The sequence below is a fragment of the Desmodus rotundus genome, chromosome 5 (genome assembly GCF_022682495.2).
Source record: "Desmodus rotundus isolate HL8 chromosome 5, HLdesRot8A.1, whole genome shotgun sequence".
Taxonomy (NCBI): Eukaryota; Metazoa; Chordata; class Mammalia; order Chiroptera; family Phyllostomidae; genus Desmodus; species Desmodus rotundus.
Genome location: NC_071391.1, coordinates 5,628,253 through 5,643,942, shown reverse-complemented (window position 1 = coordinate 5,643,942; position 15,690 = coordinate 5,628,253). Strand labels below are relative to the sequence as shown.

The 15,690-nt window shown below is 53.4% G+C and overlaps 1 protein-coding gene across 3 annotated transcripts; it reads right to left on the bottom strand.

Moving 5' to 3' along the window:
- Window positions 1–6,332, bottom strand: BATF2 (basic leucine zipper ATF-like transcription factor 2). Of its 3 annotated transcripts, XR_006653168.3 has the most exons (4): window positions 6,167–6,325; window positions 4,675–4,779; window positions 504–1,838; window positions 1–405 (listed from the first exon to the last, which is right to left on the bottom strand). XR_006653168.3 is itself a non-coding variant. In XM_045183327.3 (3 exons), exons 1-3 carry the CDS (start codon window positions 6,203–6,205, stop codon window positions 1,155–1,157), a joined length of 825 nt encoding a protein of 274 aa, XP_045039262.2. In that variant the 5' UTR covers window positions 6,206–6,332; the 3' UTR covers window positions 1–1,154. The 3 variants fall into 3 exon arrangements, 2 of the variants coding, with proteins under 2 accessions (XP_045039262.2, XP_024429771.2); XM_045183327.3 differs by having other exon boundaries at window positions 1–1,835; window positions 6,167–6,332; XM_024574003.4 differs by having other exon boundaries at window positions 1–1,838.
- Between the last annotated feature and the right edge of the window lie 9,358 nt (window positions 6,333–15,690).

Below are 15,690 nucleotides of genomic sequence, written 5' to 3'. Positions count from 1 at the left end.
GAATCGGAAAACACTTTATTTACCATGACAGAGTGCCGAGACTTGTGCTCAGCATCCTGGAGTGTGGCAAATACAGCACAGTGTCTGCTTACAGAGTGTGTGAACAACTGGGCGAAGAGCAGGATCTTCGCATCTCAAGCCCCTCACAGTGCTCGTTCTGACTCTGAGTGAGAACCCCCCTCAGAGCAGACTCTGCCACTAAGCTCCAGCCCAGGTCCCACCAAAGAACAATGAGGGGTACCGGTCAGAGGGGTCTGGGAGCTGCCCAGGGATGGGGCGGTGCTGAAGAAGACCCAGGTATCACGACTGCCAGGTTCCGGTCCAGCACTTGCTTAAGCATAACCTTGCACCCGAGCCTACCCTCATTCTTCCTTCCAGCATGTTGTCTCCCATGTCCCTAGTGGCCTTGAAAGGAGGGGGAGGTAGGGAGTTATTTGGGAATGGCCTGGAGAGCGGACCCTGCAGAATCTCCCCAGGTGTTGGTGTGGCTATTGGCAACTCACCTGCAGAAACCCCAGGGGAGACTGTTCTAGGCTTCTCCCCAACTCCCACCCACAGGCTCAGTTTCTGGAAATGAAAACACTGCTAGAGGAAGAAAGCATCGGCTTTCAGGCTCCTGCCCAGCCTATCCCTACCCAGCCGTGGACTCTGGACCACTCGAAGTTAGGGCAAAGTTTCAGGGACTGCAGGGCTCTGCCGTCCTGGGAGTCACAAAGTGGAGGGAGAGCTCCTCCCTCTCCCAGCACTTAACCCTCTTCACACAAGCCCACAGTTTTTAGGACTTCAGTCTCTAAGTCACCTGGGCCAGGATCCTACCAGGAGAAGGAGGAGCAGATGGTGGCGTTTCAGGTCCCAGGAAAGGCTGTGTGACCTCGTACAAGTCACTTGGCTTCTCTGAGCCTGTCTCCTTCTCTGAAAAAGTAGAGTGATAATCTGGAGTTGCAGAATGACCATGGAGTTGACATGAGATGGTGGTGGTGACGGGGCCTGGTAGAACAGTAGGCGCACAGGGATGGCTTCCTTTCCCTGGAGAAGTGCCGGACCAGCTGGTCAGCCGAGAAGGGCAGCCTCCAATGGCAATGGAGAAGCCGCTTGTGTGCTAAGGCTGCCTCCTGAGCCTGAGGAAGGGGCCAGCCCAGCTGCAGGGAGCCGGATTAGAAGTGGACCTGAGCAGAGGCGAGTAGGGGGAAGGCCAGGAGGGGGTGCAGGCTGAGATCCACACCCAGCCCTTGATGATCTGCTGCTGGGAAAGCAGGCTTGTCCATGTCCTGCAGACAGGCCAGCCCCAGAGCAGTCGAGGGACTGTGGGGTGAGGACACCAGCTCCTCCCTGGTGAGGTGCCCCAGTGCAATGGGCTGTTGAGGGGCAGCAGGGGCTGAGGAGCTGGGCAGGAGGGCTTTGAGTTTGGAGGAAGGTTTCAATAGGCTGGAGCCAGAGGGCGAGGCAGATTGGACAGGGCTGGGGGACAGTTGGGCAGGAGGTGCAGTAATCGCAGTAGGGCCAAGAGACAGCGAGGGCAGAGGGGACAGGAGGAGGCCAGGGGAACAGTGAGGCTGCGGATCTGGAGAGAGTTTTTGCTGAGCCAAGGGAGAGGAGGCTGGGCTCTGGAAGGGGCCGGGTTGCTGCTGGCAGCCTTGTGGTCTAAGAGGCGTGGGGCCCGGGGACCGCTTGGCCTGGCCCCAGCAGCCAGGGGGCAGGGGAGCCAGGCAGGAGGCACAGCCCGTGAGGCACAGGCGCTCGTGCACGTGCCAAGTCCGCCTCCACCACGCCAGCTCAGACTGCAGGCCCTGGATCTCCTTCCGCAGAGCGTGGTTGTGTTTCTCCAGCGACTCGTGCTGCTGGGGGGGAAGCAGGTGGGCAGGGAGGGAGTGTCAGCCAGCACTAGAGGCCCCCCCTCACCAACCTCTCAGGGTTCTCAACTTAGTGAAAAGATACCACCAGCATGCAAATGTCCAAGCTGGGGGCCCTTGGCTACTCTCTGGCCAACCCTCCACAACCGCTAAGTCTCCCCCATTCTACCTCCTACTGAGGCTCAGATGTGCCTGCTCCCCACCCTCAATTCCCCAAGCCAGGGGTCTTACCAGCCTGCAGGAGACCGCCACTCAGCTGGGAGCTCCACCAGCCTCCTAACATACCCCGTTTTCTCGCCCCAGAGGAACCACTGGGCAACTGGGTTTAAAATTAACCAAACATTTTAAAGGTTCCCACAACTCCCTGGGTGGGGTGACCCCAGCTGACACTTCCAGCTTTATCTCTCAACTTCCCTTGTCCCCCTACTTCCTGTCCCTTAGCTGGACTCTACTTCCTCACGAAACTTCCTGTCTCCTCTGCCGGGACACTCTTTCAGCATCCCCCTCCCCGGGCTCATCCTGACATAGACTTCTCACAGCAACCACAATGCACACGTCCTGCCACCCTGAAAGCCTCCAGGCTGCTGGGTGCCCTGCGGGGCCTCCCCAGCATCCAGGCACCATGGGGGGAGCCCAGGCCCTGCTCTGCAGGGGGCCAGCACGGTGAGTTCTGGTGGGCATCCCTGAGCCAGCACATGTCGGGCTTTGTTCTGCTGGGTCCTGAGAACCCACAGGGACAAAAACCCACATGCAGTTGTAAACACCGTTGATGGTGACCACAGTGGTGGGAAATGCAGAAAGATCACTATTTCCACAGCTCAAGGGGCTGAACCACTTTCCTCTGTTTCCTCCAGCCCCCACCCCTTGTGAACACTTTCCAAAAGAAGCAGCTGCAAGGGTGTTTTACATAAAAATGTTGCTTAGGCCATGGACTCAAAGTCCTAACAGACAGTCAAAGCCACCAGCAGCCTCATCTCGGGCTGTCTCTGCATGCAGAATGACATTTTTTAAATGCCGTTAAATCACCCTTCACCTAAATTCTCCAAAGCTTCAAATCACCTCCAGAAATTGACTCACTCACTCACTCACTCATTCATTCGCCGCGTCTAGGCTGCTCAGATGTCACTACTCAGGGAGGGCATCCCTTGTGAGGTTTCCATCACCCCTCCCGCCCCACTCCCTTCCCTGTCCCCTGCTTTAATTCTTCCCCGTGGCTCTATTACCACCTGACATCCTAGGCGCCTCATGGACCATTTGTTTGTCTGACTGGCTCCCCCATTAAAATATGAGCCCAGGGGAGGGGAGGATGCTTAGAAGTATGCCTGTCGCTCAGGAGACGCTCCATAGGCCGTCCTGGAAGGAATGAATAAATGGGTGCACGAAGCCCCACCCAGCGCCAGCCCTCGACCTCTCACCACCTCTCGCCAGTGTGTTGTTCTCACACCCGCACCAGCGCAACCTCATTGGCCTGCAGTGCCTTTCCTGACTTCCACCCGTTTGGAAAACTCCTAGTCCGCCTTCGGGACCCACTCCGACTTCATTCTGCATCACCTCGATGCTACTCCCTGTTGTTGCCCCCCGTGTGTTCTTAAAGCACTTGTATTCTAACTGTCTGCTCCACAGGGAACGACTGAGTCCCTTCCACTCATCAGGCACTGGTCCAGGGGACAGGGAAACAGCAGGGAACAGAAGAGCTCCCTGCCCCCGTGTTGCTTATGGTCCAGTGAGGTAAGCAAGGAACCACATCCAAGGGGGTCCGCGCCGACAAGAAATATAAACCGGAATAACAAGGAGAGATCTCTTCAGAGCAGATGGCCCAGAAAGGCCCTTCTGAGGAGGTGACATTTAAACCAAACAACCAGAAAGAAGTGAGGCTCTAGCTGGACTGCTGTCCGAGGAAAGAGAGAACGGCAAGGGCGGAGGCCCTGAGGCTGGATGTGCTTGTCCAGACACGGACCAGGAGAACAGCATGTGGCTGATAGGAGAGAGGGCAGGCAGGCGGGGGTTGGTGCTGCAGAGACAGTAGGGCCTCTGGGTGCAGAGGGCCATGAGTTTTACTCATCACTAGAAGAGGAAAGCGTAGGCCAGGTCCCGAGCCCAGCTCTCAATAACCCCCATTAGGAACTAATGGTGTCCTTCCTCTCCACATGGAGGAAGAAAGGAACCTCCAAGGGTAGGTGACCATCCAAGATTGAAGGTCAAGAGGCCAGAGCAGCTGCAGCCCTCTCCTGCCCCACTGGGCTGCTTTGCCTCCTTCAGTCTCCACAAGGGTCCTGCCGGGGGGGGGGGGGGGGGGGGGCAGGCATTCTTGTCCCCGTTTTTGGATGGGGACAGAAACTCAGTGAAGGAAGTGACTTGCAGCTGAGCACCACAGCTGGGACTCTAAAGCCAGCCCATCTTAAGCCTGAACCAGAGTTTCTCACAGTGTGGTCTTGGCCACCTGCATCCGACAGGTGACAGGTGACGTGATCAATCCCAGGGCAGCTCCTGGCCTACGGACCGGGGACCTGGGGGCGGGGGAGGGATCAGGGATCTGCCTTTGAAGAGGGCCTCAGCTGGTGGCTGTGCTGGGTTCTCGAAGTTTGCCTCCACTTTTTGTCTCCTCTCCCTGGACTGGGGGCACCTAGAGGGCAGCGGCTGCAGACACTCCTTCTGTCCCTGCAGCCCAGCGTGTATCTGGAACAGTTTGCACTCAACAGCTAGGGATTTCCAAATCTCAGCGGCAGAGCCCTTCCCTCCTCCCACATTCAGCACCGGGAACACCCAGCAGTGTAGTGGGGTCTGCTCACAGGTGGGTGGGGTCGGGAAGGGTGGAGTCCCCCACCTGGTGCAGTGCGTCCGCCTTGTCCGTGTGCTTCTGCCGGCTGCGCTGGGCAGACGCCCGGTTCTTCTGTTTCTTCTTCAGCTGCCTCTGGTGCTCCTCAGGGTCCTGCGGGGCACAAGCCAAGCGTTCAGGTCCTGGCAGTGGCTTGTGCCCTCTGTCCTGGCCTTCCAGAAAGCCACGTCCTTCCCGAGTCAAGTCCCCAAAGGTTGTTTCTCCCAGAAGCCCCCTCTGGCTCCTTTGGAGTCCACCTACCCCGTGGCAGGCATGGCACAGCTCGTTGGAATGCCAGCCTCACTCTGTCGATGTCCCATGCGCATCTCACGCTGCGGGAGGACAAACGAGGAAGCCAGGAGGCTGTGATTTGAACCCAGACAGACCCGACTTCACACCCACACTCTTTATCAGCTAGGCCACTCGGGGCAAATCACTTACATCTCTGAACCCAGTGTCTTCCTCACAGGCCATAAAGCAGGCAGCCCAGGGACAGCCCCGAGCCGAGGGTTAATAAAGGTCAGCCTCCTATCGCTACCATTTCTACAGCCAAGGTGGTTGATTTCTCTAGCTGTGAGCTCCACCGTGAGGGCAGGACCGGGACCTGAGTCGGCTCCATGAGCAATGCAGGCCCAAAGGTGATATTCACTTACTTAACAAATATTTATTGAGCACCTACTGTATGCCAGGCGCTGAGCTGGGGGGCCATGGCAGTGACCAAAACAGGGCAAAAAACCCCGCCTTCGAGATGCTCACGTTCTAGTGGGGGATTGGGGCAGCAACCTAGAATGAACGAGTGAAGTCTGTCCTGATGGGAGAGGGGACACAAAGGTTGACAGCTGTGACTGTCCCCTGCCCCAGATGACAGAGTAGGGTGTCCATGATACTTAGACGAAATATTTAACCAAATGCCCAGAGTTGCGGAAGGCCAGATGAGAAGGAGGGTTGAAGGCCCCGCAGCCTAACCTCCCCTCCCACAGGTCCCACTGGGAGGTGTGTTCCGAGTGCAGGGAGCCTGGCCTCCCCGTCGGATGACGCTGTGCTCCGAGGTTCACGGCCACAGCAGGGCAAGGGCCTGGGCTGTGCCAAGGGCTGGGGCCAGGGCAAGCAAGGGACTGGAGCTTGTGGGAAAGACCCACAGTGAGAGGAGGGGGTGGCCTGTGGGTCCCGGGTCCTGGGAGTGGGGCAGGGCCTCCAAGGGGAGGGAAGAGAGGCTACCTTAAGGGCAGTGTGGGAAGAACAGGTGGGTTAGGAGAGAGCAGTGTTCAGAGGCCAGTTCTAAACCAGTCACTGGATCTGCAGCCTGAGAGCTGGACAGCCCTCATTCCAATCCCTGGGGAAACGGAAGCCCAGACAGAGTGGGTGTGGAGCCCGCTGTCACACATCCCTCTCTAGCACTGGGACGGGGAGAGGAACTCTGACCACATTCTCCCCACCCAGACACTGGGGACTCCCATGGAATAGGCCCCCCCCGCCCCTCGCCTGGGTTTCTTGTACTCACCATCCCGGTCAGCAGCCCTTCTCCCCCGCAGAGGTGCATGGCTTGGGCAGTGGGGCAAAGGCTCACATCTGGTTTGGGGTGTCCCTCAGCTGCTGTGACCTCCTAGTGCACTCTGGAAACCCAAGGAAGTGGTGACTCCTTAAATCCCCAGTGACCACTCCGCCCCCAGCAAGTCAAGTTTCAGTTTCTTCTAAAGCCACCGGCTGCTCAGAATCCCTGGCTCCGGTTGACTCACGTGGCTGGAATTTCCTGATATGAACTGGCTTTCCGGTTGGGCCCCTTCTCTGAGAGGAGGACAGTGGAGGGTGGCCAGAGGAGGGGAAACCAAAGCCCAGGCGTGGGGAGGGTCTTCTTGGGGAGGGAGGACAGGCTGCCAGGGACAGAGTCAAGAGAAAGCAACAGAGGACTGAAGGCACACAGGGGTGCGGCAGAGCCTCTGGGCTCTAGAATCAGAGGGGCCAGGTTCACAGCCCACCTCTGGCACACGGAAGCTGTGCAGCTTCAAGAAGGTGATTCAGCCTCTCTGAGCCTTGGTTTCCTCAACCATAAAGGGTGTTGGGGGGATGATACAAATACCTACTCACAGGCTTGAAGCAGAAATCACACAAGATACACAACCACCCCAAACCCTCTGAGACCAGTGTAGAGACAAAAATAACCAGTGGCCCTTAAATAGGAGAACAGATGAATGAGTGACTGTGTTTTCATTCAACAGACCGGGAAGCAGCACAGGGAGTGATGTCTAGCAGTCAGAGGCACCGCTTCCGAGCTTTGTGACTTGGGGACATAATTTCACCTTTCCGTGCCACTGCTTCCAAAGCTGTAAAGTGGGGAGAAAAGTAACTTTGTCGTGAAGGTTAAACGAGCTAAGCCAGGTAAGGCACCTGAAGCCATGGCTGGTGCAGAGCAAGGGCTCAGCAGACGTCACAGTGCACGCTGTGGAGGGAGATCAGAGCTGCACCTACCATCATGCCTGCAAGTCCAAATGCCCTGCTGTACGACCGTAACCATAATACCTGAACATGATGTCTGTAAGAGTTAACTACATGGATATGCCAACACGTAACGAAAGTATAAAATACGCGTGGGAAGGAGATACACAATTCAGAGGGAGGGACTGAGGGAGATGCAGGAACTTTAGTTATGTCTGCAGCTGCTTAACCTGTGGAGACACAGTTCTAGGTGATAATATTATCTGCACTTAGGTGTACCTGAAATGCTTCATAATAAAAGTTCTCTTAAAGACCTAGCAGACCCTGGAACCCCAGGCACACCTGCATGGGGGTTGTATCTCTGAGAGAGACCATGCTTGGAAGGGACATCCATTGCTGAGGGGCTGGGGGAGCCAGCAGCTTCTGCCCAGAACTGCCCGTGCAGTGCATCCTTGTGGTCTGGTGATTAGAAGGTCGGGGGGTTGTGCCTGCGTCCCGGGGGCTCGGGGCTGATGGTGTGGGATCAAAAGAATGGCAAGTGGGCCCTGGCTGATGTGGCTCAGTGGATTGAGTGCCGGACTGGGAAGCGAAGGGTCACCAGTTCTATTCCCAGTCAGGGCACTTGCCTGGGTTGCGGGCCGATCCCTGGTGAGGGTCGTGTGAGAGGCAACCACACATAGATGTTTCTCTCCTTCTCTTTCTCCCTCCCTTCCCCTCTTCTCTAGAGATAAATAAATAAAATCTTTAAAAAAAGAATGACAAATGGATCTGATCTTCTGGTGATGGTGTCCGGGAATACTGAGGCGTGCATAGCTGCCTCTGACCTTTCTTAAAAAAAAAAAAAAAAAAAAAAAGAGCACCACGATTGATTAGCAATGTCTGCCAGGCTGGCATTGATTAGTGATGTCTGTCATGAGCAGAGCATTGACAGTGAACAGTTCCTAGAATCCGGCATGAAACCAGTTGGACTTTGGAGGTAGTTAGGAGGCTTGATTCTGACACCTGGCACTCTACTTACTCGGCCTATTACCCTGCACCTGGGTGTTCTCATATACATGCTGGGCCTGACAAAGAAATCACTCCTATTTTACGAAGTTGTTTTGATGATGGGAAAGAAGGAAATGAAAAGACAGCTCTTTGCATATTGTAAAGTACTGTTCGGCTGGAATTCCCTCCCATTCCTGGGATTTGTGGGAGTGCAGAGTTAATGCAGGCTCGTCATGGAAAATGCCTGGGTTGGTGGGATTGGCCATGACACCGGGCTGGGCCCTTCTTGCTCGTGAGTGTCCTGGGAGCAGGAGCTGAAGTGGGGCACTGTGTGCAGCGAGACTGCACTGATTTCTCTGAATGATTTTTGTTTCCCAGAAACCAGGGAGGCTGGGCAATGTGCCTGAGATGAGCACCTAAGGGGCTCATTAAACCAGTCCACTGAAGGATCTAGGGAGCCACACACATGATGTAACCAAGAAAAAACATCTTGGGGAGGGGTGGTGGCTAGGGCCCAAGTGTCCCCACCCCAGCCCCCAACCCCCAAACCTGGATTTCTGACCCCCTCTCTGCAGAGCCTCCCTCAGGTGGGAAAGAGTGGCCTCCCAGGAGGCCACAGCCCTGGAGGAAAACCAAAGAAGGCAGTGTTTATGACTTGATATCCCTGAGGAGTGGCAGGGAGGAATGGACACGGAAAGGTAATGTTTAACCATGAATGGCCGTGCAAGGCTTCCCCACCGGGGCGGGGCTGGCAGAGCATGCTTCAGGGATATCTGGTCCCACCCATCACTACAAGGTGAGGAAACTAATGCCCGAGGGGCAAGGTCATCTGGTGGGAGAGGGCAGAGCTAGAGGGGGGACATGCCTCTCTCCCCCAAGCCCTTGGTCCTCCCTCTTTGATCCAGGTGTGTGGAAAGGCCTGGTTCAAAGCCTGCAGTCCCGGGGAGGTGGGGGGGGGTGAAGGGTCAGAGGCCTCCCGAAACGGCTGCAGCGTGAGCTCCTGGGCAGCAGGGGCGCTGCCTGTCTTTCTCTCTGACATGTCCCCTGTGCCTCAAACACTGTCTCCACATGATAGGTGCTCAGTTAATGAATTCATGGACGCAGTCCAGCAGGCAGCTTGCCCCCCACCCCGGAACCTCAAAAGTTTCCTGATGGAGTAAAACTTCTGCCTTACTCATTCCCACGGGACCAGCCCTGGGTTCCTGGGACATTCTCCCTAACCAAAGCTCCTCATTTTACCATTGAGGAAACCTCCGTTTCCACAGGAAGGGGACTGTCACACGGCTGGTTTGGGAGAAGTTAGGATGCACTGATACTCCATCCCAAGTCCTTCCCACACCTCCTGGAGTTGGAGAGGTTCTGGGGGTCTCCAGCTGCCCAGGGATGAAGACCCTCTTTCTAGGTGCCCCCACCATGTGCACCCCTCATTGGAGGCCTGGTGTCTTCCGGGCATCTCGAAAGAGCTTCAGACATGGGTAGCAGAGAAAGAGGCCAGGTGGCTGCAGGTGGGGGGCTGAGGCTGGCTATTGAAATCCCACTTGCAACTATGGACGGGCCTCGAGGGAACTAAGCTTCAGCTGGAATGAGTTTAGAACCCAGGGGCGTGGGACACATGCAGAAAACATGGACTGGCAGGGCAGATGGTGCACTTCCTGTTGGGGAGATCAGAGAAGTGGGCAGGCTCCATCCTGGACCTGCAACTTGATCTTGGGCAAGTCGCGTAACTAACCTCTTTATGCCTCATCTGTAAAATGGGGATAATAATATAAGGATTTGATGAAGTAATGTAGGTAAAGGGCTTGGAACAGCGCCTGGTGCACAGTGAGTCACACAAACAACTGTTAAACTTTTAACAAAGGCACTCAATAAATACCTGATAAATTTTTTTGTTCACATAACAGTAGGCTTGTATTTTATTATCATTAAGTTAAAAAAAATACCAGAGTGCAAGAACAGGGATGAGATTTTTTTTTTTAATGAAATACCTTTGTAATGAAAAAAGATGTTAATGACTATACTCATGTATAAGAAGTAGCATTTAATATGCTACTATGTGATAAAAGGTTATCACAGATATAAATTGCTCAAAATGTCTCAAGCTCATGAAGAAGTGTCAATAAGAAATGGGAAATTAGGGTTCTCTGGATTCTTTGTTTTATAAGTGATCTAACTCAAGTTTAAGTCCCTGACAAATCTAGAGTGTTCCAGCTTCAGGCATGGCTGGATCATGATGCCCAAACAATGTCAGAGGGGGTCAGTGAGTCACCCTACCTGCTCTGCTCTGGGCTGGCTTTATCTTCAGGCAGGGACCACTCATGGGAGTAAGATGAGTACCAGAAACACCAGCTTAGCTGACCCAGCATGGGGGTGCATCTTTCTACCTTTTACTACTTTCCCAATCGTTCCAACTGAAATCCTAGGCCTGGCTCTCCTGGGTCCGACTGCAGTCATGTGGCTAATTCCTGACATGAGTCACTGTGGACAGAAGATGCAGGTGAGAAAGGCAAGGCTGGGCCCCAGGCCCCCCTGGAGCCCGGGGAATAGGGTCAGCCCCGCATCAACCATGGGTACTATGGGTGAGGAACAGGCAGCTCCCAAAGAGCATCAGAGTGCTCAGGGCGGGAGAAGAGGGAGCAGGTGCTGCGCTGACGCCTTGGCTCAGATCCAGATTATGAGTGAGCTGCTGCTCAGAGGCACACCCCTTGACCGAGCCACACCTCCAGGGGGACAAACTCAATGAATGCCACGTGAGTCTCGGACACCAAGGCCAGCACTCCCTCCTGCCACTGCTTCACAGGGACCTATGGGCGGGAAAGCAAAGACTCACTCAGAGGACAATGCTAGGTGAACTGAATGCTGGGCAGGGACTCCGTGCAGTGCCATGGTGGGGGCTCCCCAGGGAATTAGAGAAGAAAGGACCGATTCGCTTCAGCACAGCATGGTGTGAATGCTCCTTAAAGGCAGAATCTGCAAATAGCCAGGCTTCCCAGGAACTGGGTGACTCCACCAGGGCTCAAGGACACCATCACTGCCCAGTCCTTCATGAGAGTTTGCACACATTCCTGTCTCCCTGTCCTGCTGGGCCCTCCGCCTCCTCTAAAGCTTTATGCTTCTGATTCTCTGCTATTCCTTTAAAACAGCGGTCCCCAACCTTTAGGGCACCAGAGACTGGTTTCATGGAAGACAAGTTTTCCACCAGGGGTGGGGTGGGGTAGGACAGGAGGCAGAGCTCACCTCCTGCTGTGCAGCCCTGGTTCCTAACAGGTCACGGATGGGAACTGGTCCAGGGCATGAGGGTTTTACACCTTTAACCTACACCTTTCCAGGAAGCTGACTCAGACTTTTGAAAGTGGGCGGGGAGCATAAATAATGAACAGACAAGTGCCAAACAGTCCTCCAGCCTTCCAAAGCTTTGCAGGATGTGGCAGTGGTGAACACAGCTTCCAGGTTTTCCCAGGTGGTCCAAGTCCCAGAGACTTGAGTTCACATCCCTGCTTTGCCACTTCTAGTGGGGGATGGACTGGTAGAACGCCTTAAGTGTCGTAGTGAAATATAAAGCAAAACAAAGGATTCGGGAAATGGGCGGGGGGAGAATTAAGCAATTTCAAATTTAAATAGGGTGGTCAGGCAGGGCCTCATTGAGATATTTGAACATACTTTTCTGAGACATTGGGATTTGAGCAAAGCAGTGAAGAGGGAGAGGTGACAGGGATGTATGGCTTAGGGGCCGTGGGAATGCGCTGGCAGGTTGGAGGGTTGGTAAGGGGACAGGGAGGAGCAGGTGATCCGGGCAGAGAACCGTGGGGGCCACTCACTTGGGGCCTCACCGGCCGTGGGAGATCTCAGGCTCCAACTCTGAAGGACACAGGGAGCACCTAGCAGACAGCGCTTAGAGCAGAGCAAGGGCGAGATCTGAGCAGCGGTTACGACAGTCCCTGTGCCTTGGGGAACAGGGAACCTGGTTGCGAGGCTGGGCAGCCACCTGGGTGGGTGGTGCTCCTGGCTCATGTGTCGGGTGGAGATAACAGGGTACCTGGCTCTCAGGTTGCTGAGTGAAGAAGGCTCAGTAACTACTCCCCACCAGGCCCCCGACCAGGCCCCATACAGACAAAGCACAGCACAGTCTGGGTCTGGAGGATGCCACACGTAGGGGGAGGTGGGTGTGGACACAGGTAGTAGAAGAGCCCAGGTTTGCAAACTCCTTCCCCACTCCTCCTGTTCTAGAAGGGCCTAAGAATGTCATGAGCCCTTGGGTGGATGGTGGGGGTGTGAGTAACAGCTCACTTTGTCATCTGGACGTTGGAAAGGACACCTCCTCTGCCACACATCAGGCAGCTGGGCTGAGACCTGTAAGGAGGATGCTTGGACACTCTGACCCTCTGCTGTGGCCTGCTTGTTGTACAGGCTGACTGGGGACAGCCACCCTTAAGGAGTGGGGCCACGAGAGCAGGGCAGCGCAGGACTGAGGTCTACAGGCAGCTGCCGTACCAGTGATTAGGTTGTGCTTTCACAGCTCCAGCTCCTTGTTTACTAATAAGCAGGACAAAACCTACAGGAGGGAACGCGGCCCCCGCGTGCTAGTTGGTGCTCCCATCATGCACACAGGGTCCAAAAGAATCAGACTTGCATCACAGGTATGTTTCACCAGAGGGAAAAAATAGCATTCCTCTTATCAAAACTGTAACTGAATGTAGACCTCATAGGTACACTACAGTTTAAAAGAATGAAAGAAAATTCATCCAGAGCAAGCTTAAAAATAAATATTTACATACGCAAATAAATAAATAAAACACTTAGGTATACTTCTTGCCAATGTTTAATGATCAGCAATTGTAACTCCAGCAGGGTCTTTTTGTCCTGGCTGTTTGTTGTGAGTAGCGCTGCTGCAGGACAGAGTTAAAGGTGATACATGAAGTGGGTGGTTGGATCCAAAGGGTTTTATCTCTTAAATGTAATGCTGAATGCCAAATTTTCCTCCCCAAACATGGAGTAAACACAACTCTTTAAAAGGTTATCTAGAACTGGCCCTGGCTGGGTGGCTCAGTTGGCTGGAGCATCATCCCGTACACCAAAAAAGGTAGTGGGTTCCATTCCCTGTCAGGGCACGTACCTAGGTTGCAAGTTCGATCCCTGGTCAGGGTGAGTGCAGAAGGCAACCGATCAATGCTTCTCTCTCACATCTCTCTATCCCCTACTTCATCTCTCTCTAAAATCAATAAACACATCCTCAAGTGAGGATTAAAAAAATAATAATACAATAAAAGGTATCTAGAACTCTACCCTCAAGTTGCAATCCACTCAGAAACTCTCCCTTCAAAACCAGGTTTCCCAGCTGTCAGGAGCTGGGTGTTTTAATTTCATGATTCTTTCTCCTGAATATAACCACAGTTATAAATAACTACAGCTCTGCAGATCCTCTTCCCCAGTTTTCTCCCAAAGGTATTCCCTAAAGATTTTATTTCAAGAGCACCCTTTCCTCCTCTCCGCCAGGCAAGTGAAAACACTGCCTGTCACTAGCGTCCTACACTTATCTCTAAAGTCCCTACACCTCCCACCATGGGTTTCTAGCTATAGGCAAATATTATTCAAAAGTGAAACCCAGTGACTTCCTGGTCTCCTGCTATTTCACAGAGCTCCTCCCAGCCTTCTGCAGTCAATATTCACTGCAACGCTACTATGTGGCCCCTGGGAAGCCGTAACAACAGCTTGGACAGGACTGGGCTTGAAGCCTGACATTTAAACAAGGATTTCAATGCTAGTGGCAACAGTAAAGTAAAGCAATCCACAAGTGCTTAAGGTAATAATTTTAAGTTCCCCTTAAACCTACTCCAGAGGTAACTGTTGAACTGCAGTGATTTTCACATTTTTGTGACTGTCAGTGTTTGTGAGAAGTACACATATCCATATAAATATCTGAAACAAACTGACCGTTAATTCCCGCTCTGCTCACTCTAATCGTTGCTAGTGCCCTGCGGGTGAGCCACCTGAAACTGATTGATATCTTTGTAGTCAACATGGTCAAATATGGGCGATTTCATACGGTTCCACTTATTTGTGACACTAAAGTAATTTCACAGTTTCCTTAATGGGCTGCATCCCACGGTTTGAAAAGCATTGTCTAGTGGGTTGTTGTTATTGTTAACATTAAATGGGATTGAAGTTCCGTTTCTTCACTTAGCATAGCATGGACATCTTTCCACACAGCCATGTTAGAGCTCCCCCTCGTGCCTTTGTCAAAGGCTTCATAGAATTGGCCACACACATGTACCCCAGCTTAGGTAACTGATCCCCACTGAAGGCACTCAGATTTCTCAGGGACCTGGAACTCTCTTGTCAACCAGACCTGACTTTACATTGCTGTCCAAACTCCTTAAACTCTCCAGACTCCACCGTCACATGTACAAAAAGGAAACAAACCTCCCAGGGTTGCCAGGAAGATGAAGTAGAAAACTGAGAGGTCGGCCACTATCTTCAGCTGGTGCATGACTTCTTTCCCAAACACCAGACAGAGTCTTCTCTGTGCCGCCCGCTCACACTTACCAGGCAGTGGACTGGAGGAACACTCAACCTAAGACAAGAAGGACCCCGACCAGGTAGCTCAATCATCTGCATATCCCAAGGGTGGGGGTTGATCCTGGTGAGGGCACCTACAAGAATCAACCAATGAATGCATGAATCAGTGGAACAGCAAATCAGTGCTTGTCTCTCTAAAAGCAATTTAAAAAAGAAGACAATAAGGCATACCCTTCTGAGTTCACAATATGCCTAGCCCTTGGCCTCAGTTTCATCACTTTTTTCTGGACATGATCATTAAGGTAAAAAATCAAACTCTTGAACAGTCATTCATTTAACAACAAATATTTATGAAGCGTCTACTATATGCCAATCACTATGCTAAGCACCATGTGAGCCTCAACTTTCTCATCAGCAAATCGAAGATTTTTGCTTCTTAACAGAGAGATGATGGGCATCTTGAGCGGGATAATTCTTTTGCGGGTCTGTCCACTGTCCTCTTAACGAGAGACCTACCTGGTAATTGGGACAACCCAATGACGCCATCGCACATTTCCAAACAGCCCCTAGGGGGCACTTTCGCACTCCACGGAGAACCCCACGCCCACCCTCTACGATTCCTGGTACCAGGAAAAGGGGTAGGTACTATTACTGGCAGATTCGGGATGATGCCAAGGACCAAGATGAGGAGGATCTGGACCACGTTTCCAGGGAACAGGGCCTCACACTGGGCCCGGGATGAGCTCGTCAACAATCTTGGGGCTATCGGTTCTAACTCCCGAGTCAGAACTCTTACTCTCCATGCAGCCAAGACAAAACCCAGGAACTTCAGGTTTCCGATCCCGGCCGAGCCTGGGGTCTTGGGTAAGTAGGAATGGCGGTGCCCTCCTCCTTCAAGCCCTAGGGATGCGAAGGGTTAAAGCAGGTGGCCACGCAGAAGCCCCCATCACCGCTAGAGGGGCCATCGCAGCTGCTCCGCTAGGCAACCTCAAACCTCATGGTCACGTGGGAGCAAGGGCGGGACTAAGTGAGGGATCGACCAATAGGCTGTGCTGTCGGTGGGCGTGATAGCCAATAGGAGCAGGGAAGGGG

Coding starts and splice junctions, on each gene's coding strand:
- BATF2 (XM_024574003.4), bottom strand. CDS start 6,205: ATGCACCTCTGCGGGGGAGAAGGGCTGCTGACCGGGATG. Junction 4,780..6,166: donor AAGGGCTGCTGACCGGGATG/GTGAGTACAAGA, acceptor TGTGCCCCGCAG/GACCCTGAGGAGCACCAGAG. Junction 1,839..4,674: donor AGGCGGACGCACTGCACCAG/GTGGGGGACTCC, acceptor CTTCCCCCCCAG/CAGCACGAGTCGCTGGAGAA.